Raw genomic sequence first — 23,706 nt, 5'->3', positions numbered from 1 at the left:
AGCAAACTGCACAATTGCTCTCAAGGAAAACAATTCAATGTATAAAAAACACACTATGACTATTAAGACCACGTGTACAAAATGGCTACGTTTATTCAACATCTCAGATATTCATCTGGATATTGGGTTTGTTTTGTGGTACAATACGTGTTCACCTTAACTGGTGCTACTGCAAAGAAAGCTTTCTTGACCTGCATGACATGCCTCAGAGCTTCTCTCCACGTTAGAACCACCCAAAGCCTAGTCTAGACCAAAGTGCTCTGGAGGAAAAAAAAAAAAACAGCAAAAAGAAAACAGTTAGTTGTGCCCCCAAAAGTACTCAGAAGTCATATGTTATTTACAGCTGGGTTTGTGTGGGATGGGAAGCAGGGCGGATGAGCCAGTGCTTTTGCAATGAAGATGCAATAGTCATTGTCCTCTCCCACTGTCTCCTCTTTCCTCACCCCATGGCAGCTTTCACGACCCATTCCCAAAGGGTCCACCGAGTCCTGAACTCAGCTTCATTACCAACATTCCTCGCCTTCAGTTCAATTCAACACTGTTAGGGGAGTAGAGGCAAAGACTCGGGTCAGGGAGAGGGTGGGAAACACAGAACACACTCTCTCGGCACAACCCAAGTTCAGAGACGAGGCCTCCTCAGATGAGGAAGATGATGCCCTCAGACACCATGACCTGATTGTCATCCTGCATCTTGCTCAGAGCAGCCTGGATCTCAACTGAAGAGAAGGGCTCTTTGCTGTCCCGGTTGATGGATTCTGTGAGGCGATTCATGCCGATTGACTGCGCATGAGCTTCCCGGAACACATCCAAGAGGGCCACCTTGAATGCCTTCAACCTGCCCCAGACAGGAGAAAGGGGGAAGAGGAGTAAACAAACCCAAATGCCCTCAGGAAAGAGCTATACTAGGAAAATCCGTAGTATTAACACAGTAGAAGCGTCCCCTCAATATTCTTTCTCACACACACATCTGCCTCTGATGGCAGCGCTACCCTTGAGGAGCCCCCTTTAAAGCTAAACTATTGTACTAGCGTGTGGGAAATTGGCATTCCCATTCACTGTGAAATAGTAACCCAGTCAGTGTCAATGGGGGACAATTTAGCAGCACTTACTAAAGCCTTAAAAGCGTATATTCTTTGGCCCATGGAGCCCATTTCTAGGAACTCACAGCTATACTTGCATGAGTGCACACTGATAAATTTAATACTGTTTTACTGTCAACAGGGAACAACCCAAATGTCTATCATCAGAGAATTTCGTTAAATTTTTACCCATCCATACCATGGAAACCCTGCAGTCATTAAAAAGAATGAGATTAAACAAGCACAGTGGCTTATGCCTGTAATCCCAGCCCTCTGGGAGGCCCAGGTAGAAGGATTGCTTGAGGCCAGGAGTCCAAGACCAGCCTGGGCAACATGGTAAGACCCCGTCTCTACAAAAAGTAAAAAATAAACACTATAAAAAAGTAAAAAATAAACACTGCACTCTGGTCTCAAAAAAAAAAAGAAGTGAGATCTATACGAGCTGATTCAAGAAGCATTTTAAGATACGGTTGAATGGTTGTCCTTGAGGGATAGAGTTACAATTGACTTTAATTTTTTTTCTAAATACTTTTCAATGTTTTTCAAATTTTTTTCAGTAAATACATTGTGTTATGTGTTTGAAGTATAAAAAGAAAAAACATAAAACTTGGCTATGGAGTTTCTTTGGTGTCCAGTAAACAAAATTCATAGACAAAAATGTTTCCTAAAACCCTGGTGGTAAAAATTCATCATTTCAAAAGCAAATGGCCAAAATGTATCTATCCCACCAAGAAGAATCTGAGGTTACAGTAAGACATAAGTTTTATCCTTATCGTAAAACTCTTCTCTCTCAGAAAGAGAGAATTATTAATTTAAACAACTGAAGATTCTGGGTAAAGGACATCCAGTTCTTCATGCTTTTCTCATAACTTTTCGATAAGTTTGAAATTAAATGAGAATATAAAATGTTAAAAGCCGCGGGCCTCTAGTTTTGAGTTCTATCGATGACCAGCAGTTTCCCACTCTCTCCAAGGGAACAAAGTCCCTTCCTCAGTGATACACAGAATTCTTGAAGGGGCAGGAGCAACATCCGTACTCACCTGGATTCACTCAACTCCACTTTCTGGGATTCCTTGGTCTCCTGTGCGTCTGCCGTCTTTGGAGTGTGTACTTCAGAGGGTTGATGGTTGTAGAGATGGGGAAGATGAGCAAGGTGAAGCCATTTCCACAAACACTAGAGAAATCATCTCCACTCCCAATCCCTCACTCAGCCTGCTGAACAATCCTATTTCATAGGGTTCTTGTGGGGCCAGGCAGAACAATTAGGATAAAGGGAAATCTTCATTGGATGATGAAGGAATTTAGTCAGGCAGGAGACCCTCAACATACATGAAATGCTTATACCAGGTAAAAAAGCACAGCACAGTTCATCAAGGAGGCGTACACAATATAGCAAAGCTTTTTCCAAAGTTTCCCCTGAAGCTCTCTTGGGACTAACCTCTTGGACATAGGCCCCAAGCAGGGAGCCAAACAAACAAGAGTCCACAAGAAAATAAAGTGCACAGAGCAACTGGAAAAGTCCAAGAGTCACAGGGACAACCTCTTTCATCAGTAAGTGGCGCTCACTCACCTTGAGGCATTTCCTCCTCTGTGTCACTGAAGTCATAGGGGTCGTATGAATCCCCATCTTTGGCATCTGGCTGGCGAGTCTTCCTTCTAAAATACCCACAGCAGTTAAGAGAGAGAAAGAGTTTGGAGACAGAAAGGCAAGGGAGCCCCATCTTGTGCCTCTAACTACGGAGAAAAGGAAACAGAACCACTAAGTCAAAGTGAAGCACTAGGCTTAGGCCTTTGCAAACTGCTGCTTGTTCTAAACGAGACCAAGTCCCCAGACTAGTACACAAACAGGTGCTGCTTCCCAATGCTCTTTTCCACATCACTCGCCCTTATAAATTCAACCATAAGCATGAAGGTTTTTCTCTTAGAATTTTGAAGTATATATTCAAAACCCTCAGTGGTTGGGATGCTGTTCCTACTATTTAGCATTTCTTCAGTAGAGGGGTCAAAAGCACAAGAGAAGGACTCGCTCTCCTTCTCTTTTAGCCAGGTTATCTTTTTTTTTTTGAGACGGACGGAGTTTCACTCTGTCACCCAGGCTGGAGTGCAGTGGTGTGATCTCTGCTCACTGCAAGCTCTGCCCCCTGGGTTCATGCCATTCTCCTACCTCAGCCTCCCAAGTAGCTGGGACTACAGGTGCCTGCCACCACGCCAGGCTAATTTTTTGTATTTTTAGTAGAGACGGGTTTTCACTGTTAGCCAGGATGGTCTTGATCTCCTGACCTCGTGATCCGCCTGCCTCAGCCTCCAAAAGTGCTGGGATTACAGGCGTGAGCCACCACGCCCAGCCTACCCAGGTTATCTTCATCCTCAAACCCTGCAGGTCTAGGAACACCCTCCATGAACAACCTGACATCAATAAGCACCGCTGGTTCCACCTTCTACCCTCTACTCCTCTCCCCAGTCCCACTGGAACTTATTACTTTTTTTTTTTTTTTTTGAGATGGGATCTCTCTCTTGTCACCCAGGCTGGAGTGTGGTGGCACGATCCTGGTTCACTGCAACCTCTGCCTCCCAGGCTCAAGCAATCCTCTGACCCCAGCCTACCGAGCAGCTGGGACCACAGGTGTCCACCACCATGCCCGGCTAATTTTTCTATTTTTTGTAGAGACAGAGTTTTGCCATATTTCCCAGGCTGGTCTCAAACTCCTGGACTCAAGTGACCCACCCGCCTCGGCCTCCCAAATTGCTGGGATTACAGGCATGCGCCACCAACCTCTTGGCCACCAATTTTTTAATCTCATTTGCTTGCCCCACCTTACCTCTTCCTCTTCTGCTCCTGGTCCTCTTGGCTTTTCTCCTCTTCATCTTCTGTCTCTGATTCATCCTCACTTCGCTTCTTACGTTTCTTCTCCTTCTCCAGAACCTAAGACCAAGGCAAGTGTGGCTGGGCTAGAGGGGTCACTGATGCAGGGGAACTTCATCAAGAACTCCCAGTCCCTTCTGCATCATAAGCAGGAATGACTTCCATGTTTCCAATGGTTTACCTAGCTCCTCTTGTCCCTAAGTCCCAGGACCAGGGGCAGAAGTAGAGACTGCTACCCATCTTTTTAAAATGCTGGGAAGTATGTTAAATGCTGTTTATATAGTAGGTACTTAATAAATGTTTCCTGAATAAAGAAACGAATGTCTAGCCCATAATGGTTAAGTGAAAAACAATCCATTTCCTTATAAATCAGGTGTCTAATTGAAATTCAAGACAACCCTTAACCTAGCAAAAAGCGAGGAAGTTTATCAGACTCACAACTCAACCCTTAACCTAGCAAAAAGCGAGGAAGAGTTTATCAGACTCACAACTGAACCCTTAACCTAGCAAAAAGCAAGGAAGAGTTTATCAGACTCACAACTCAACCCCAAAAGGCTAAAATTCACCAGACTGGGGCGGGAGTGGGCAACTAGGAAAAGGGAGTCTAGGCTTTGAGGCTCGATATCTAAAATGACAGAGATGCAATGCCACAAACAGAAATAGAGAAACAGGATGAGTGGCAAGTTTGAGAGCTCGATATCTAAAATGACAGAGATGCAATGCCACAAACAGAAATAGAGAAACAGGATGAGTGGCAAGTTTGAGAGTCCAACTTTAAACATGAGCTTCTGAGGTGCCAATGGGACATTTGAAGAGACTACCAAGAGGAAAGGTATAGAGGGACAAGGAAGATTACCAAGGTAGCTCTTTTGAAAATACCTTTTTTTAAGATGCAAAGGAAGTAGGGGTAGACAGACAGGCAGCTAACTGAAAGTACAGCACATCAACTAAACCAGAATCTCTAGGAACCCTGGAATCAGCATTTTAAAGCTTTCCATCTGATTCTCCGGTGCACTCAGGGTTGAGAATAACTGAGTGTTTCAGAGGAAAGTGTGAGGCAGACTGATCACTAGAAGACAAATACTGCTTTCTGTTGACAATCCAAATGTAGCTGTCAGCCACGGAAGGCTGGGAAGCCCATGCATCTGTAATATATTCAGGAGAGCCTCTCATGCCCAGGCATCTGAATCCTCACCTTCTTAAAGTAAGCATACTGGACCAACTCCACAGCTTCCTCTGCATCCTGCAGGTCCACAGTCTTGCTCATGCGGGCCTTCGCATGGGCTGTGGCCAGTCGAATCAGAGTTTCCAGTGTTCGGGCTGTAACTGGAGATGTCTAGGGAAGAAAAGGGAGGATTGCTTATCCCACGTCTTTTAGGCATGCCCATCAATCCTACTGCACAGAAAGGGAAATGACACTACCAGAAAAGCCCCAGGAGGCCCAAGTACAGAATTCAGAGCTCTGTGTTCTCTATAGATACCATATAAAAATGAGAAAGATGGGCCGGGCACGGTGGCTCACGCCTGTAATCCCAGCACTTTGGGAGGCCGGGGCGGGCGGATCACGAGGTCAGGAGATCGAGACCATCCTGGCTAACACAGTGAAACCTCATCTCTACTAAAAATACCAAAAATTAGCCGGGCGAGACGGCAGGCGCCTGTAGTCCCAGCTACTCGGGAGGCTGAGGCAGGAGAATGGCGTGAACCCCGGGGGGCGGAGCCTGCAGCAAGCCGAGATCGCGCCACTGCACTCCAGTCTGGGCGACAGCGAAACTCTGCCTCAAAAAAAAAAAAAAAAAAAAAAAGAGAAAGATGATAGCAATGATCAAGGAAATATACACAAGAGTGTTGCAGGAAGGAGGAGCAAGTGAACAGGGAAGAAAATTAGGCATCTAACAACTGGAAAGATAAAAGGCTACAACGTAGAAAAGAGAAGGGAGAAAAATCATCAGTGATTGCAGGCCTGCAACGCAGCAGGAAGTTTGCCTTTATATATATTCTATCATTTCACCCTCTTAATAACTTGGAGAAGTTTTATACATGAAGGAAATGGGACTCAAAGACCTTCAAGGAGATTTTCCAAAGTCACACTAAAGGAGGGATAGGAAAGAAGTACTCTGAGGACAAATATGTAACTTGAGTAAACTCAGTCCGGAGAAGAACTCTTGACACATTCCTAACAAATGTTTCTCACAGGGGCCAGTGAATAACAAACCGGGGTGCTTTTATCTTTTAAAATGCTATTGTCTGAATGGCCTTCTTGACCTAATCAATCAGAATGAATTGGAAATGAACGAATCAGAAATCTCAGTGTTTAGGACTAGATATGTGTACAAGTTTCAGGTGATTCTGATGTGTCCTATCCTCTCATTTTATGGATAAGGAAGCTGACCTGACAGGTGAAAGGATTTGTCCACAGTCCAAAAGCTAGCTGCAGAGCTGGGATCAGACATGAAACTACTTCCAGGCCGGACGTGGTGGCTCACATCTGTAATCCTAGCACTTTGGGAGGCCAAGGCAGGCGGATCACGAGGTCAGGAGTTTGAGACTAGCCTGACCAACATGGTGAAACCCCATCTCTATTAAAAATACAAAAAAAATTAGCCCGGTATGGTGGCACATGCCTGTAATCCCAGCTACTCAGGAGGCTGAGGCAGGAGAATTGCTTGAACTCGGGAGGCAGAAGTTGCAGTGAGCCAAGATCATGCCACTGCACTCTAGCCTGGGCGACAGAGCGAGACTCCATCTCAAAAAAAAAAAAAAAAAAAGAAACTACTTCCTTCTGTCACACCTCCCGGGTCTCCCATTAATGACCCATCAATGACGTATCCTGGTCACTTCTTGTTTCAAGTTTCCTAAATTACCATGTATATCCACAATGACATTCAAAAATAAATACATTCACATTTAAATTCATTCATCAAATCTTGTAATAATTTAGAAAGCTACCAGAGTTTGGAAGTCATACACTCCATGACAAGTTCTAATTCTTGAACCACCTAAAAAAGCTGGTGAAATCCTGGCCTGCACTAGCAGACCTAGAGAATCCAAATTCTCTTGGAATTCACTTACAGACCCCACACTAAGACAACTAAAATAGTGTATGATGCTCAGTTCTAGGTTCAATGAGAGGGCCTGGGACACAGCAGAAGTTCACATGTGGAAAGGAACAGTTAAAAAGAAAGTAAGCTGTTTAATGAGGAAGACAGGTGATACGCAACCTCCAGAAAACAAGACTAACACCCACAGGTAAAAGTTGTGGGGAAATAGGTTTAAGCTTAATAAATATTCTAAAATTTCAAAACAGTAATGTTCTGAGCATGCTGTCACTGGGGGTATTAAAAAGTCCCGGCCAGGCACTGTGGCTCATGCCTATAATCCCAGAACTTTGGGAGGCCGAGGTGGGCGGATCACGAGGTCAGGAGATTTGAGACCAGCCTGGGCAACACAGTGAAACCCCGTCTCTACTAAAAATACAAAATTAGCCGGGCATGGTGACACGCAACTGTAGTCCCACCTACCCGGGAGGCTGAGGCAGGAGAATAGCTGGAACCCGGGAGGCGGAGGTTGCAGTGAGCCGAGACCATGCCACTGCACTCCAGCCTGGGCAACAGAGCAAGACTCCATCTCAAAAAAGAAAAAAGTCCCAGCAGGGATTTGAGAAGACAGAGTGGGTGAGGCTGGAGTAGATGATCTGGGATCATGTCTAATCCAAGAATCTATGTCTGTGTAACACAATAAGAGTTTTGGACTTGGGTCTTTCTGCTATAAAATCCTATGTGAACTACACTGCCCCTAAAAGATTTAGACAACTTTGGGCCAGGCGTGGTGGCTCACGTCTGTAATTCCAGCACTTTGGGAGGCCAAGCCGGGCGGATCACCTGAGGTAGGAAGTTCCAGAGCAGCCTAACCAACATGGAGAAACCTGGTCTCTATTAAAAACACAAAATTAGCCGGGCGTAGTGGCACATGCCTGTAATCCCAGCTACTCAGGAGGCTGAGGCAGGAGAATCGCTTGAACCGGGGAGGTGGAGATTACAGTGAGCTGAGATCGCGCCATTGCACTCCAGCCTAGCCAACAAGAGTGAAACTCCGTCTCGCCAAAACAAAACAAAAAGCAAAACAAAACAAAAAAAAGATTTAGACAAACTCATGGACACCTATATTAGGTTACCAGAAATTGCTTTGAATAACCATCATGGTTGCCTGTTAGTCATTTTTTCAAAGTCCAGTCCAAATATCATACTCTCTGGGAATCCTTCCTTGATATTCATACCCCTTCAGGGAAGTCTAAAAGAAAATTAACAGTTTCTTCGTCTATACTCAGCCTTTCACATTCATTCCTTTGTAAGTACCACACTGGGGTAAATATTTATAAATATGTACGGATGTCTTTCTATCTACCTTTGTGCTTCCCCTTCCTGGATCTGAGCTCTTTGAAAAGAGTGTTTATTAATTTTACACTGCTTGTAAGAGGAGAGACTAGGTCACTTCCCAGAAGTCACTCCTATGTTTGCTGAATGAATCACAGCTTCTGGAGGCCCATGTCATTTTAACTAATGAGAGACATGTTATCTCTGGGGTCTTTATTTCATTTTCCTTTATAAAAGGAAATGATTAAAATTGTATAACAGGAAGCTCTTCAGACCAGGAAAAAAGTCACTAAGTTAAAATGCTTTCAAAGCTCCCAGATAGCAGGGACTCCTGCCCAGCCATATACCTAAGGGATCCCAGGTCCAGGCTCCCCCAGGCACTCACCCTGGCAGTGTCCGAGCTCATGCTATCCTGGCTGCGCAGGCGTGAATACTCTTCTGCAATGTAAGTGGCCGACTCCTGTGTCAGGACAGGCTTGATGATTTTGGCCACATGGATGTACTTCTTCATGAATGCTGCACTCACCATCTTCTCCCTGGAGCCACACACAGTGAATTCCATCTCCCTGCCACACCTTACCACCTGCCTGGATTAGTGGCTTTGCCTCTCAGAAAAGCCAGGGTCAAAACAGACAAAGCCTAGAACCCACTATCATAACTCCCATTTATATGGAAAATATACAAGACTCTTTCACATACGTTTATTTAATTATTGCAGGTATTATTTGTAAGTTAGGTAGTTTAGGTAGAAAGTTTAGGTATTATTTGCTCTATTTTGTAGGTGGGAAAACTACAGCTCAGAGAAGCTAAATAGACTCCAAATTCTACATTCTTAAATCAACAGCTTTGAAGATTATGCTATGCTTCTTACTGCATCATGGCCAAAAATAGAGGTGTAAGATCCCACATTTCATGCTTTTGAGCACCTGATCACACGTCTCCTTCACCCAAGTCTACCTACAAAGTCTCAAATGTTTGCTATCTGCTGACCCTTCATCACAAATGGCTACATGACACTTGCCATCTTTCATGTACAAGGCACACCCACCATCAGTTAGGCATATCATCAAAACTCTATTTTAAGAAAAGACCTGAACCTGGGCTGAATCACCCAAACATTTACAAGGCAACTGGCCAGGATAAAGGATATATTGTGGACCCAGAAAAGAAGAAAATTACAAAATTAGTCCACATGGTTATGACTCCAGGCATGGCTTTGATCTGGGCACATAATGCCTTAGCTAAGCTTAGATATACACATGTTCTAATATAACACAAATTTCAGGTTCCCTTGAGGAAGAGTTATGAGAATGCTCACTTTTTCTTCTTGGTCCCATGTAGAAGGTTGTCATGCTTCTCATAAATCTGGGTGTCCTGCTGGTCTTCCTGGCTAAAGTTGGGATCATCTGTGGCCAGGATATCCACAGCACTACCCAAGGGCATAGCTGGTATACCCAAGTTAGGAGAAAGGAGAGTAATAAAGAGTTTAACCCAGGGGAAATTGCTTCTTCTATAGCACAAGAAGGGGAGACACCAAGATTCATAAAGGGCCCAAAAAGAATCAGACACATGGAACCCACAAATAAAGATGGTGGAACTGCCTGGCCCACAGAAGATGCTCAGTTATCCCCAGACCCAGAAATGGACAAAAGACACACCTTAGGATAACCTCCAGTAAGCAAGAAGGGCAGGTGGCTGAACAGTTGAGGGCTCTTCAACATCAACCCAGACACGGAAACACCTACCACCACCTGGGTTGGGCCTGAGAAACTACCATCTGTTTAGCCCCTTTCCATTAGTTACTCTTATTATTCTTATGGCCTCACCATCGCCATCCTGCTCCCCAGGTGCTCTGTAACGGTGCATCCGAAGGACATGGTCTGAGATCTCCCGATCCTGCTCAGGATCCATCTGATCCAGCATGATGAAGAGCAAGTCAAATCGAGACAGCAGTGAGTCCTGTAGTCCAATGTTATCCATTGGAGTCTTATACTGGTCATACTGGGGAATGCGAAGACAACAGAAGTGGACATGACATCAATAGGAAGAAAGAACAACAAGGCTGCTGCAGTTCTGGGAGTGGGAATGGAAGGCTTGACCTCAAAGAGCAAAACAGACAAAAAGCAGTGAAAAAGTGAAGTATTTTAAAGCCATTAAACAATGTAAACCATCTCTTCTACCTGCAACCCTTCTTTAACTGAGCTTCCTAGGAAGCCCCACTTCCTACTACAGGAACCTCTAACAGGCTGAGTGTAGGTCTCAAAACCAGGCCCCTGCTTCCCAAACCTTATTCTGCTCTTCTCATTCCCAAGGCAGGACCTGACTCTGAAAGATGATCCCTTTCCCCTACCTGTCATAAAGACAGGGCAAGTTGGTTAGGCTACAAGCACTGAGAACTTTTTGGAGTCCCTTACTCAGAAGATACGAGTAAAACCTCAACTAAAATGGTCAATCATCTATAAATCATAACATCTTAGAAACTGGCCAGGCACATCCACTCACACCTGTAATCCCAGCACTTTGGGAGTCTGAGGCAGGTGGATTGCTTGAGCCCAGGAGTTCGAGACCAGCCTGGGCAACATGCAAAACCCTGTCCCTATAAAAATTAAAAAAAGAAAAAAAAAATCTGCCAGGCATGGTGGTGCGCATCTGTAGTCCAAGCTACTCAAGAGGCTGAGGTGGGAGGATCACCTAAGCCCAGGGAGGTCGAGGCTGCAGTGAGCCAGGATCACTCCACTGTACTCCAGCTTGGGTGGCAGGGTAAGACTATGTCTCAGAAAAAAAAAAAGAATCAAGGGAGTTTTTCCTTGGGATTCAAAAACCCCAATACTCTCCTTTCAATTCTGGGCCTACTGGACTGATACCTACCCATCCACATACACTTCACAGTCAGAGAACGTAACAACTTTTAGGTAATAATGATTTTGACCATGTTCACGTTTCAGGTCCTGCCATTTTTCTTATATTTCCCGATCACTCTTGAGAATGACAAAAACATACATTATCATTTATTTTATTTCATTTTACTTTTAAAGATGAGGTCTCACTATATTGCCCACGTTGGTCTCAAACTCCTGGGCTCAAGTGATCCTCCCACCTCAGCCTCCCAAAGTGCTAGGATTACAGGCGTGAGACTGCACCCAGCCCTATCATTAATTTTAAAACCTATGGTTTTCAACCTTGGCTACACATTAAAACCAAACTGGCCGGGCGCGGTGGCTCACACTTGTAATCCCAGCACTTTGAGAGGCCGAGGCGGGCGGATCACGAGGTCAGGAGATCGAGACCATCCTGGCTAACACGGTGAAACCCTGTCTCTACTAAAAATACAAAAAAATTAGCTGGCTGTGTTGGCGGGCGCCTGTAGTCCCAGCTACTCGGAGAGGCTGAGGCAGGAGAATGGCGTGAACCCAGGAGGCGGAGCTTGTAGTGAGCCGAGATCGCGCCACTGCACTCCAGCCTGGGCGACAGAGCAAGACTCCGTCTCAAAAAAAAAAAAAAAAAAAAAAAAAAATCCAAACCTGTGGAGCCTCTCTAAACCATAGCTACCAAGAGCTCCAACTCAAGAGATTTCACTTCAGAAACTGAGCTGGGGACCATGCAACTGTATGTATTAAAAAACACCATCGCAACAAGGTGTTCCCATACACTGTGGGATTGATTATAAACTGCCAGGACACAGCATGAGCTCTGGGCTCAAATCCTGGCTCTGCGATTTTCAAGTTTGTGGCTCTTGAGCAAGTTATATAATCTTTTATACCTCCATTTTCTCATCTGTAAAATAAAGATAACTACACATTGTGAGGTAGTTACTGATAGGATAAAAGGAGTTGGTAAATACAAAGCATTTATGAGCATTCATTAATAGAAGTATTAATATGGTACAATCTTTAAAGAGGGTAATTTTGCAATCTCTACCAAAAGAAAAATGCACATAACTCTTAATCCAGTAATTTCCTTGCTAGGTATTTATACCACAGATATATTCCCAAATCTATCCACACACTTAAAGGGATGGCCACTACAGCTTCATTCAAAACAGGGAGGAAAAAAAGGAAACCACTAAATACCCATCAGATGGAGACTAGTTAAATACATCCCTATGATGGAATACTAGAAATCTATTTTTTAAAAGGAAAAACTCACCAAACCCCAGACACAGACAAATATAAAAGATTATATCTAGCACATCACAGTCATGATAAAAACAAAGAGATAATTCTTAACAAGGAAATAGTGTATTTGCTGGTACATGCTTAAATTTTTGTTTCCTGAAACACTTCAAAGCTGTTATTTCTTGGCAAAGTGACGGGAGAGAGAAGCAAGTCTTTTCGTTTTCATACTATATCCCTGTTCTGTTTAGAAATTCTCCCGCCACATGCATGTAGTCTTTTTATTTAATGGACTGTTAAATATGTTAAATGGACTGTTTAACTGTACTGTTAAAAAGTTACTTTTAAATAAGGAATTTTCCAGCCGATTCTGCTGTGCAGGAATGGGTGAGGAACACTGCTCTAAACAAAGGACAACAACAAGAAAATGGCCTTACTTTTAGTCTTTGGCCTATTATTCCCCTGGGTCACCTAGAATACACTTCTCAGCCCAGTTAGTCAGCAAAACCAAATGAAGGTGAGGACAATGGTTGGGGCCTGATTCCACTTACTCTGCCGTAGACGGGGTTGGCAGCTGCCAAAACACTGCAGCGGGCATTCAGCCGAGCATGGATGCCAGCCTTGGCAATGGTCACTCGACCCTGCTCCATCACTTCATGGATGGCTGTGCGATCCATGTCAGACATTTTGTCAAATTCATCAATGCAAACCACGCCTCGGTCAGCCAGGACCATGGCCCCTGCTTCCAGACGGCGCTCTCCTGGGAAGTGAGGAGGTAAAAATACGTGCTACAGTCTAGGTTATAGGGGCCAGAAGGGAAGGATTTCAATCTCCTTCCTAGGAATCTCTCACTTTGCACGTGAGAATGCGGCAATGGTGTGCTGGCTCCGAGAAACTTAGAGGAAACCCTGGTGGGTCACCTTTTCAGCTCCAATCTAAATATTATCTCTTTGTCCCACTTTGACCCCTAAGTAAGTAGCTTCTCACAAATTTCCTTTATAGATTCTCTCTTCGGCCTTATCCTCAAGTAATATCCCAACCTCTGCCTTCTCTTCACTGGTCTCCAAATCCGTTCCTCTAGTTCATAAAACAGTATAATCTTCACTTTTATTTCCTTTCTAACGTGCTAAGACTTAATCTTTTAAATCAAAAACATTCCTGTAAATAGATGAATACCAAAGACTTAAATAATTCACCCACCATGGCTGAATACTCAGTCCTCTATAATCTGGCCCCAACTAACCTATCAACTGTATCTTCAGAACACAAGCCAGGGCACACAAAGGATCTATGCTCAGTCTCTCTGCTGGGCCTTTGCCAAGGACCCTTATACCCTTACCTGTTTCCTGGTCTGTGGTGACAGCAGCCGTCAGACCCACTCCAGAGGAGCCCCGGCCAGTGGTGGGGATAGCTCGGGGTGCAGTGCAAAGCACGTACCGCAGAAGCTGAGACTTGGCAACGGATGGGTCTCCTGTAGGGTGGGGGCAGTGATGACTCTCTAGCAAACTCCCCAGCACACCCAGCAAGTTCTGCCTTTCTAGCACAGCTCTTGACACAACAGAGTCATACGGTAAGTGGATTTTAATATTTTTCCTTCACCACTCATGGAAGAATATTTTATATACTATAAATCAGGAATTCCAGACATGATTTAAAAAAAAAAAGATTCATTTTAGCCTTTTGTCCTTTGATAGGACTGAAATACTGCTAAGTACAGAATATACAATCTTATATATTATAGGTCTCCACGACCACTCCATAAGAACAACAGTCTAAAGCAAATCCCCAACATCATACCTATTAGAAGAATATTGATGTCCCCACGGATGTGGCTGCCATTTTCTAGGTCTCGTTCCACCCCTCCCAAGAGCAAGCAGAGGATTGCTTTCTTGACATAGTCATGCCCATGGATACTAGGGGCCAATGACCTGGCCAGCTGGTCAAAGATATCCTACAGGAGAAATAACCAATGGCAAGTCTAGTGAGATTCAATGGGACTTTGTGGAGCTCCACTTTATATACTTTGGCCTATAGAAAATACTTGAAGAGGGCCAGGCACAGTAGCTCACGCTTGTAATCCTAGCACTTTGGGAGGCCGAGGCGGGCAGATCACAAGGTCAGGAGTTCGAGACCAGCCTGGCCAACATGGTGAAACTCCACCTCTACTAAAAATACAAAAAATTAGCCAGGCGTGGTGGTGTGCGCCTGTAATCCCAGCTACTTGGGAGGCTGAGGCAGGAGAATCGCTTAAACCCAAGAGGTGGAGGTTGCAGTGAGCAGAGATCGCACCATTGCACTCCAGCCTGGGTGACACAGCAAGATTCCGTCTCGAAAAAAAGGAAAGAAAATACTTGAAGAAACATACAAACAGGTATATATTGTTCCTAACTGCAAAAACTTCTAAGACAAATCACACTATCAGGCCATTATCAGAGTAGGCACAGAGGCAGCCTGGCTTCCAAAACTTGTTTAGAGGTTTAATCTTTAAGGGAAAAAAGTATCCCCAGGTTCAAAACATTGTAGGTTTAATAAGAACATGTACTGTGCTTGAACAGTAACCTTTGTCATCACACATTCATATACGCAGTTCAATTCTAAATGTGGATATACATCCTATCTTAAAAAGAAAAAGATAAGAAAAACAAGTTGGAGAACTAAAACAAAGAAAAAATGTTTAAGTAGTAATGCATCACTAATGTCTTCAGTAATAAATAGACTTATTGGTACACTGATAAGTTAACACCTATCCTAATATTTGTACTAGGCTCATTTAGCAGCCCAGCAGGTAGCAGGTATTAAAATTCTGTTTAACAACAACAGAATTATTAAAGAACAAACGGCAAAAACACCCTTCACTTATTGATTGAGACAAAAACAGAAAAAGCTAACACCAAACACTTTAGAGAAAAAAACCTCAACCCTTCCTTCTGATCTAGTACAAAAATAGCCATGCACCAAAACACAACTCTTAGAAATCCATTCCCACCCTCAAATTTCTAAAGGATGCCCAGACCTTGGATCGGGTTTTACTGAACTTCTTGATCTTGGCTATATCCTCAGCAGAGAAAGAGGGCTGAGCATCCTTGCTCATCTGCTTAACATTACAGGCAATCAGGACAGTCCTGGGACAAAGGGAATAAAGAGGAAACCCGTTATATTCAATTCCTAACATCAGTAGTTAGTACCCCTAGCAGGAGTAAGCCTTTTTAGGCTACCAAAGTAGACCAGCCAATCAGAGTTGGCGGGGAGGGGGCAGGTAGCTGTTGTGAATCAAACAACTGGTTCTGTCTGTGATCCAAATATGCTGATCATGCCCCACCTCTGGAATTGACCCACAGAACTTCAGACAGAACTGTGTATGGGAATGAAGCGTAATTAAATGAGAAACTCCCAGGAAAGCCATGAGGCTGTAATCATTGTCACCAATAACTCTCATTTTTGGCATATGATGGTAAGTATCACCAGCTTTATCTGATAGAAAAGAGGTATTGAAGGTATCCTGTCTCCCAGGCAGGTAGAGTGCTCCACCTATCGGATATAATTCTCTGGAATACGGCAAACTGGAGAAAGGATATTACCAGAAATGGAAGCTGTCAACAGCATTCCATACACTTTAAGGCAGACCCTTTACCTGAAGGTCCCAGAGGTGTAGCCTCCCTTCTTTCCAGGAAGGCAACGGTAGGTTCCCACCACCTGAACCCGGTCACCAGGCTTCGCTTTATCCACCAAGTCATCATCCAGAATGACGTCCACAGAGCGGGGGAGCTGGCCAGCCGGGGCCTTCTCTGGCATCTCCTGGATGGTGATGGTCTGGTGATCCTTGTAGACAGAAAGGCCATATTCCGTCTCAAGGGGATTGTTCTCCTCATCCTAGAAAAAGGCACACAGAGGGACAGAGTGATCTCCGTCCTGTCTTAAAAATGCCACACTCACCTGTCATGGCAAATAAGATGACTTCATAAAATTTTATTATTCAGGCCGGGCACGGTGGCTCACGCTTGTAATCCCAGCACTTTGGGAGGCCGAGGCGGGCGGATCACGAGGTCAGGAGATCGAGACCACGGTGAAACCCCGTCTCTACTAAAAATACAAAAAAATTAGCCGGGCGTGGTGGCGGGTGCCTGTAGTCCCAGCTACTCGGAGAGGCTGAGGCAGGAGAATGGCGTGAACCCGGGAGGCGGAACTTGCAGTGAGCCGAGATTGCGCCACTGCACTCCAGCCTGGGCCTGGGCGACAGAGCGAGACTCCGTCTCAAAAAAAAAAAAGAAAAAAAAAAAATTTTATTATTCAGGAACAAAAAAAGCCAAGTACCTTCTCTAGCTTTTTGTGTTCCCATCTGTTTTGGTAACAACCATCAAATGGAAGGGGCAAACCACAGTCTGAATGGACTATGGTTATATTCACATCCAAATTAAGATTCTTACTTCCCCTCTAAAGCTGAATATATGCTTACATCTGAAGCAGTTTTTCCACTCCCAGGTAATACCCAACAGAAACATTCACTCAAAGCCATGCATTGTAATGCTCATAGCAGCATTATGCCTAATAGTCAAAAATTTTAAAGTATAAAAATGCCATCAATAGTGTAATGGTTAAATAAACACGGTATATTCACATAAATGAATACTATACAGCAATAAAAATGTATGAAACACACCTATACACAACATGGATAAATCTCATCAACACAGTGTTGAGCATATGACGCCCAAAAGGATTTAAATAAAATAGAAAAACAGCCGAAAGTAATCCATACTGTTAGACATCAGGACAGTGGTTATCCCTAGTTAACATGGGCTCTCAAGAGGGACTTCTGAGTGCTAATAGTTCCTCATTTGGAGCTGGTTACACAGGTATACTCAGCCTGTAAAAATTCATCAAGCTATATACTTACGTGAGCTTTCTGCTACGTATATTAAAGTTTTACTTCCTTCACATTTGAATTTTCTAAAAACACAGTTGTCACTTATTGAGTGTTTGCTATGTGCCAGGCACTGTGCTATTACTTCACAAAATTATCTCATGTAATTATCATAACAACTTTGTAAAGAAGGTATTTTCACACATCATGGACAAGGAAAGGAGGAGACTAGGAGACATTAAGTAAGTTCCCCCAGGTCACACAGCTAAGTAGCAGAGTCTTGACTTGATACAGGTGTTAACTCCAAAGCCCACACTCTTAAGCATCATCATAGACAACCTCCAGAAGATCTGGTCCAATGTATTTCACTTTTCAAGAAGCTTGGCCACAGTAATCAAGAGAAGAGTACTTCCCAAGCACTTCCTGAAGAGGAAATTCTAAAAAAGTGGAGAACTTAAGGTCCGAAGAAGACAACAGAATGACTTAGAAAATACAACTGGCATGAACTAAAGAGACACAGGTCCTAGTCCTTAAGGCTGTCATTAACTGGGACCATAAGCAAATTGTTTAACTTCTCTGATCTCAGCATTTCATCTGGAGGTAGACTAAATGATGCTAAAGTATGTTTCAGTTATAATTCTAAGATACTCATTCTTGTTTTTGTTTGTATGTTTCATTTCTCCACCACTGTGAAGACTGATGACGAGGACTGGGTCTTATTTATATCCTTGTCCTCCATAGCGCCTAATAGTGCTTTGAATACAGTAGTCCTCAATTAAAATTTGATGAGGGGAGGAGAGGAATTCTTTGATAGAATGAGTTCAGACATCAAGTAATCAATATTAATGATCTTTTGTCTCCAGAGGAAAGCCCTGCGTTATCCTCAATCCAGATCAATCTGAACACCAAGAAGAAAGCATTTTCCTATGCCAACCTGCTCCCAAACCCACAACGAAATATTTGTAAAGACTGCATAACAGTCTAGCATTATTTTTCTACTTTTTAAAAAGCAGATTACAAAATTGCATTATAACATTGTTAAAACATCTATGTAGATGACTTCTTTTGATTATTCCATAATTTTCTAAAATGAACAAGTGTTTTCTTCAAAAAATAATAAGAGTTGTGGCTGGGCATGGTGGTTCATGTCTGTAATCTCAATACTTTGGAAGATGGAAGCAGAGGATCACTTGAGGCCAGGACTTCAAGTCCAGCCTGGGCAACATAGCAAGACCCTGTCTCTAGAAAAAAGTGAAAAAAAATTAGCGGACCTGGTGGTGCATGCCTATAATCCCAGGTACTCAGGAGGCTAAGGTGAGAAGATTCCTTGAGTCCAGGAGTTTCAGGCTGCAGTGTTCTATAATGGCACCACTGCACTCCAGCCTGAGAGAGACAGATCCTGTCTCTAAAAAAAAAAAAAAAATAAGAATTGTGAAGCCAGGTGGCGTAGCACATGCCTGCAATCCCAACTACTTGGGAGGATCACTTGAGCCCAGGAGTTTGCAAATTTAGTGCACCATGATTGCACCTGTGAATAGCCACCGCACTCCAACCTAGGAAACACAGGAGAACCTCATCTTTAAAAATAAATAAATAAATAAGAATTGTGGGATTTTCATATTAAACTCTGGCCTGCAATCAATCTTGCCTTTGGATTAATCCTTATTTTTCACCCTTCACAGAAAAAAGACTTCAGATATTACACAATTCCTTGCCTTAAAACAGGTATCTTTGATTCCAACCTCCAAGACAGCTCAATTGATTTATCCCCCTTACCTTGGTAGGATAGACAGAGCTGGAGGGAAAGGCCACCAGGGTGGTGAGATCAGAATAACGTCGCTCTATGGTCTTCTTAGTGGCAGGACAGTAGTGGACACTGCGGACGACTTTGGGACGAACTAGAGAACCTAGGAATGGAAAATGTGCACATATAAACTCACCCAACTAGACAATGATACAGGTGGAACCGAAACCTATGCAAGCCTATGATGACTCCAAATATTGTGCTTTTTTGACTAGGTTATGATATTTCAGTATTACCTTTTATTCACTTTTTTATTTATATATAGACCACCACCATATCCGTGTAAAATTTTAAGTACCACCGATCCCAACTAATAAACAGGTGGAGTTAGGGGTTGGAATGAGAGATTGCCAGGAATCAAGACTCCTCCAGCTCTCAGCAGAATTCATCATTCTACTAACACATGTGATTACTCAAGGTCCCCCAACATTGTACACCCTGAGCCCCTCCAAGTTTTACCACATCATTCCAATGCTCCACCTCTTTGAAGCCACAGGCTACCCAGGTCCACTTTGCCTCTCCTGCTTTCCCCATCTCCCTGTCTCTTCATTTCCTTAGTGGCCCCCTTTAACCCACTCACATTTAGTGACAATGCCCTCCACACAGACCACACAGCTGAGGAAGCAGGAGGTAAGAGTCCGCGGAGAGACGTGCTTGGAGCCAAAGCTGCCTTCCAATCCTACGTAGAACTCCTCATACTGCTTGGCATAGGTAGCATCAATGGAGGCCACAAAATCCTTTAAGGCCCGCTGGAAGGCAACCAGCTCCTCAAAGGCATTGTTCAGAAGCCTGTACATAAGCAAGAGAAAGAAAAATTAGGCAGGGCAGAACTCAAAAAAATGGATCCTCAAAACAGCAGACATTCTTAGATCATTAAAAACAATGAGAAAATCCAGCTTCTGCTTTCTCCTATAAGTCTCAGTAAAATACCATCCTATAAGACTCAGTAAAATACCAGAACTAAGGACCAACTTTAATTCAACTTATCAAAGATATAAAAATCATATTCAGCTAAACATTGGAAGGAGGGGCATTTGGGAGGAAAATGCCAACCACCTACGTTTTGAAAAAAAAAAAATAGGTGCAGGTGAGCTATGAGGGCTTCTAGATCAATCCTGTTTCATACAAGTCCTCTCCTGAGAGGCTGTTCCAATCTGGCCAAGAGGGAAGGGAGCCATTCTCACTGACAGCCAGTATATCCCCTTGCCACTCACCGGTTAGCCCTCTTCTCGTTTTTCCTGCGCAGGTCATTCACGTTGACAATCAGCCGGTATTGGTTGTCACTGATCAGCTCCCGAACTTTGCTCTGATAAATTCCCTGGTCTTCCTGCAAAACAGCCACCAAATATCACCATAGCCACAAATTCAAAAACGATGTTTCTAAACAGAAGTAGTTCTCACAGCCAGATAGCTAAGTCAATCTCTGCAGCAGAGCTAAATCCCCAGTATGTATGTGCTCACCAATTTCTTTTTTTTTTTTTTTTTTTGAGACGGAGTCTCGCTCTGTCGCCCAGGCTGGAGTGCAGTGGCGCAATCTCGGCTCACTGCAAGCCCCGCCTCCCGGGTTCATGCCATTCTCCTGCCTCAGCCTCTCCGAGTAGCTGGGACTACAGGCGCCCGCCACCACGCCCGGCTAATTTTTTGTATTTTTAGTAGAGACGGGGTTTCACCGTGGTCTCGATCTCCTGACCTCGTGATCCGCCCGCCTCGGCCTCCCAAAGTGCTGGGATTACAAGCGTGAGCCACCACGCCCGGCCCAATTTCTCTCTTTCATTCACTATCTTTAGATTCGAAATAACACCCTAAGAGGGGACTGTAAGAATTATAATGACTTCCTCAAGGTCCATGCTGTTATTCCCATCATCATGGACAACTTTTCTGCATGCTGTAATTTCTGTCTTTAGTGGAGAATTAAAATGAGCTCATGAGAAGTCTAAATGGACAGTAAGTGCAAACTTTGTTAAAATGTTAAGTTAAATCTAGCAATGTGAATGTTAAAGGTAACAACGTGAATAGATGGATATGTTGTTTCACTGCAGTAATCATTTCACCATGTATATGAAAACGTGCACTTCAAATAGATACAATAAAAATGTAAATTAAACAGACCCTTAATAGTCACATTAAAATGGCTTTTCATTTAAGAATTATGTAAAAAGTAATATTTTTCCCAATCATCTCTGTAATACGGAAAGGGTTCTCATAGCTCGACCTAAAGGAATAGAGAATCTCAGCTATTTGGTCACATCATCAACCCTTCAAGATGGTTTTTCAACATTCTATGGCTTTAAGTCTTGGGTTGCACATAAAATCCCCTCGGCCTGCACACAAAACACTTTAATCTGCATCTTAGTTGGTATTGAAAAAGAATGCAGGCCGGGCACGGTGGTTCACGCCTGTAATCTCAGCACTTTGGGAGGCCGAGGCGGGCGGATCACAAGGTCATGAGATCGAGACCATCCTGTGAATGGTGAAACTCCGTCTCTACTAAAAATACAAAAAAATTAGCCGGGCATGGTGGCAGGCGCCTGTAGTCCCAGCTACTCGGGAGGCTGAGGTGGGAGAATGGCGTGAACCCAGGAGGCGGAGCTTGCAGTGAGCCGAGATTGCGCCACTGCACTCTAGTCTGGGCTACAGAGCGAGACTCCATCTCAAAAAAAAAAAAAAAAAAAAAAGAATGCAGCCGAATTAGGGAGTCTTTTCCTCCGGGTAAAAAGTCAGTCCCTAAAATCTGAGCACTGCAACGCGGCTGGTCACTATAGCCCTAGAGCAGCCCCTCCCCCACAGTCTCCCCAGATCAAGAGAGAGCAGTGAAATGCAAAAGGCCGACGTGGGCTTTGCCAATCTGCTTGCACTTAATGGGAACCTGTCGCCTTTCGCGCGCCTGGACCATCGCTTGTACTTAGGAGAAAGTTGGCTTCCTAAGAGTTCACTTATCGAACACAAACTAGCGAGTCCGGCGTTGAGAAGTTACAAGATTGGGGCGGGAGGCTCGGGCCCGGCAGGCTCCGCTGCGGCACACGGTCTGGAGGTCTGCAGGTCTGCAGGGCCTCTGGCTTCCCGGCCGGGCCGCGTCCGCAGGGGCTCCAAGCGCTAGAGCCCGCGCGCCGGCGCCTCCCTCACCTCGTCGTCCAGGAAGTCCAGGTAATCTCTCTGAGCCTCCCGCAGCTCCACATCGTCCAGCACCACGGTACCCGCCATGCCCGCTGCCAAAGAACTACCTCCACCGAAGTAGCGCGGAGGTTCCCAGGGTGACTCCACCCCGGCACGAAAAGTTCCGAACTTTTCCCGCCACCAAAGGTTACCTCGAGGAAGAGGCGGGGACCTTGGGAGCATATAAACATTATGATTGGCTGGGTTCTCTGAGGCCAGAATAGCGACTGTCCAATCAAAAGCTTCTTCTTCTTCGGGTTTTCCGCTGGGCGCCCCGCGGTGGCGGGAAACGTACCATCCGGGATTCTCTGTTCCTCCCCTCCCCCCGCCTCCCTCACTGACGAGCAAACTGACCAATAGGGCTGAGAGGAGGCTCACAGAGGCTGGTCATTGGGCAGCTGGAGGGGACAGGCTGGCGAGAGGGAAAGCGCTGCGTTCTGGGAGTTGTAGTGTTCTCCCTCCTTTCCGGATGTTTTGCAGAGTTTTTCAAGCTGCAGAACTTTTGACCCGATGCAACGACCAAATTCAGGCCGGCGGTAGGACTTTCCTTGAAAGTAGACTAAACGTCAGAGGATGGTGCTTTATAACGCAGGGAGATGAAAACATAAAAGCAAATCATTTTTAAGATACATCCAAATCAGAACTGCCCTCAAGTGGCATCCTAGTGTAAAAGTGGATTTTGAGAATCTATAGGATAGAATATAGAACTATAATATCTTAGGGAAAGGTTAGTTAAAAACCCATTTGCTATCCGATACCGTTGCCTGACGAACTCCATAAAGACATCGCCGCAGAGAAGGATGAAGTGGAAAAAAAAATCTGTGATTACCCTGCCCTCTAGAGACTTCATCGTGTGTTACACAAATTCTGGAAACCGTTACTACTCCATCTTACTTAGTAACGGCTAAATTAAAGGCGGTAAATTAAAGGCTGTCTGGTCTTATAAAAAGATCACAGGATCCTTTTAAGTAACTTAGCTTACTGAACGATCAGCACAAGAGGGGGAAAAGTGTTTCATGCCACTTTGATTAAATATCAATCAGTAACTAAAAGCAAATCTGAAACTATAATGATTAAAAAATCATTGCACGTCCAAATTTGTATGTTTGTTTTCAGTCCGTCGTGGCTGGCTTTTTGTTATATTTTTAGTTTTATTTTGAGATATAATGTATATACAGTAAAATGCACAAATCTTAAGTGTACAGCTCAGTAAATTTTTACCTGTGCTTACACCCATGTAACCACTCTGCACAATAAAGAGCAGGTCCATTGCCCCAGCATGTGTTTTTAATTTTACTGAGCAAGAAGCTGAAATACTAGATCGCCCAACATCAGACATTTGATAACTCTTTATCTGAAATTTCAGCCAACCATTAGCTTATGTTTTAAAGTCTTCAGGACTCACTATGTACTGATAAATATTCTAAGAATAATCTGCCTAAACAAAATATATATGCCATC

The 23,706-nt window shown here is 44.0% G+C and overlaps 1 protein-coding gene across 3 annotated transcripts; it reads right to left on the bottom strand.

The window, feature by feature from the left end:
• Window positions 1-67: 67 nt before the first annotated feature.
• On the bottom strand, window positions 68-22,433 carry MCM3 (minichromosome maintenance complex component 3). Of its 3 annotated transcripts, XM_030802866.1 has the most exons (18): window positions 22,216-22,397; window positions 20,307-20,419; window positions 19,673-19,881; window positions 19,065-19,195; window positions 16,059-16,297; window positions 15,441-15,549; window positions 14,225-14,378; window positions 13,767-13,898; window positions 12,979-13,187; window positions 10,142-10,316; window positions 9,634-9,760; window positions 8,701-8,851; window positions 5,138-5,278; window positions 3,899-4,002; window positions 2,650-2,735; window positions 2,120-2,189; window positions 1,279-1,429; window positions 713-835 (listed from the first exon to the last, which is right to left on the bottom strand). In XM_030802866.1, exons 1-18 carry the CDS (start codon window positions 22,291-22,293, stop codon window positions 713-715), a joined length of 2,502 nt encoding a protein of 833 aa, XP_030658726.1. In that variant the 5' UTR covers window positions 22,294-22,397. The 3 variants fall into 3 exon arrangements, with proteins under 3 accessions (XP_003254206.2, XP_003254207.2, XP_030658726.1); XM_003254158.4 differs by lacking the exon at window positions 1,279-1,429 and having other exon boundaries at window positions 68-835; window positions 22,216-22,433; XM_003254159.4 differs by lacking the exons at window positions 1,279-1,429; window positions 20,307-20,419 and having other exon boundaries at window positions 68-835; window positions 22,216-22,268.
• Between the last annotated feature and the right edge of the window lie 1,273 nt (window positions 22,434-23,706).

Source organism: Nomascus leucogenys, chromosome 22a (assembly GCF_006542625.1).
Source record: "Nomascus leucogenys isolate Asia chromosome 22a, Asia_NLE_v1, whole genome shotgun sequence".
Taxonomy (NCBI): Eukaryota; Metazoa; Chordata; class Mammalia; order Primates; family Hylobatidae; genus Nomascus; species Nomascus leucogenys.
The sequence above is the reverse complement of the archived record's forward strand: the minus strand, read 5'-3'. Positions and strand labels throughout refer to the sequence as shown.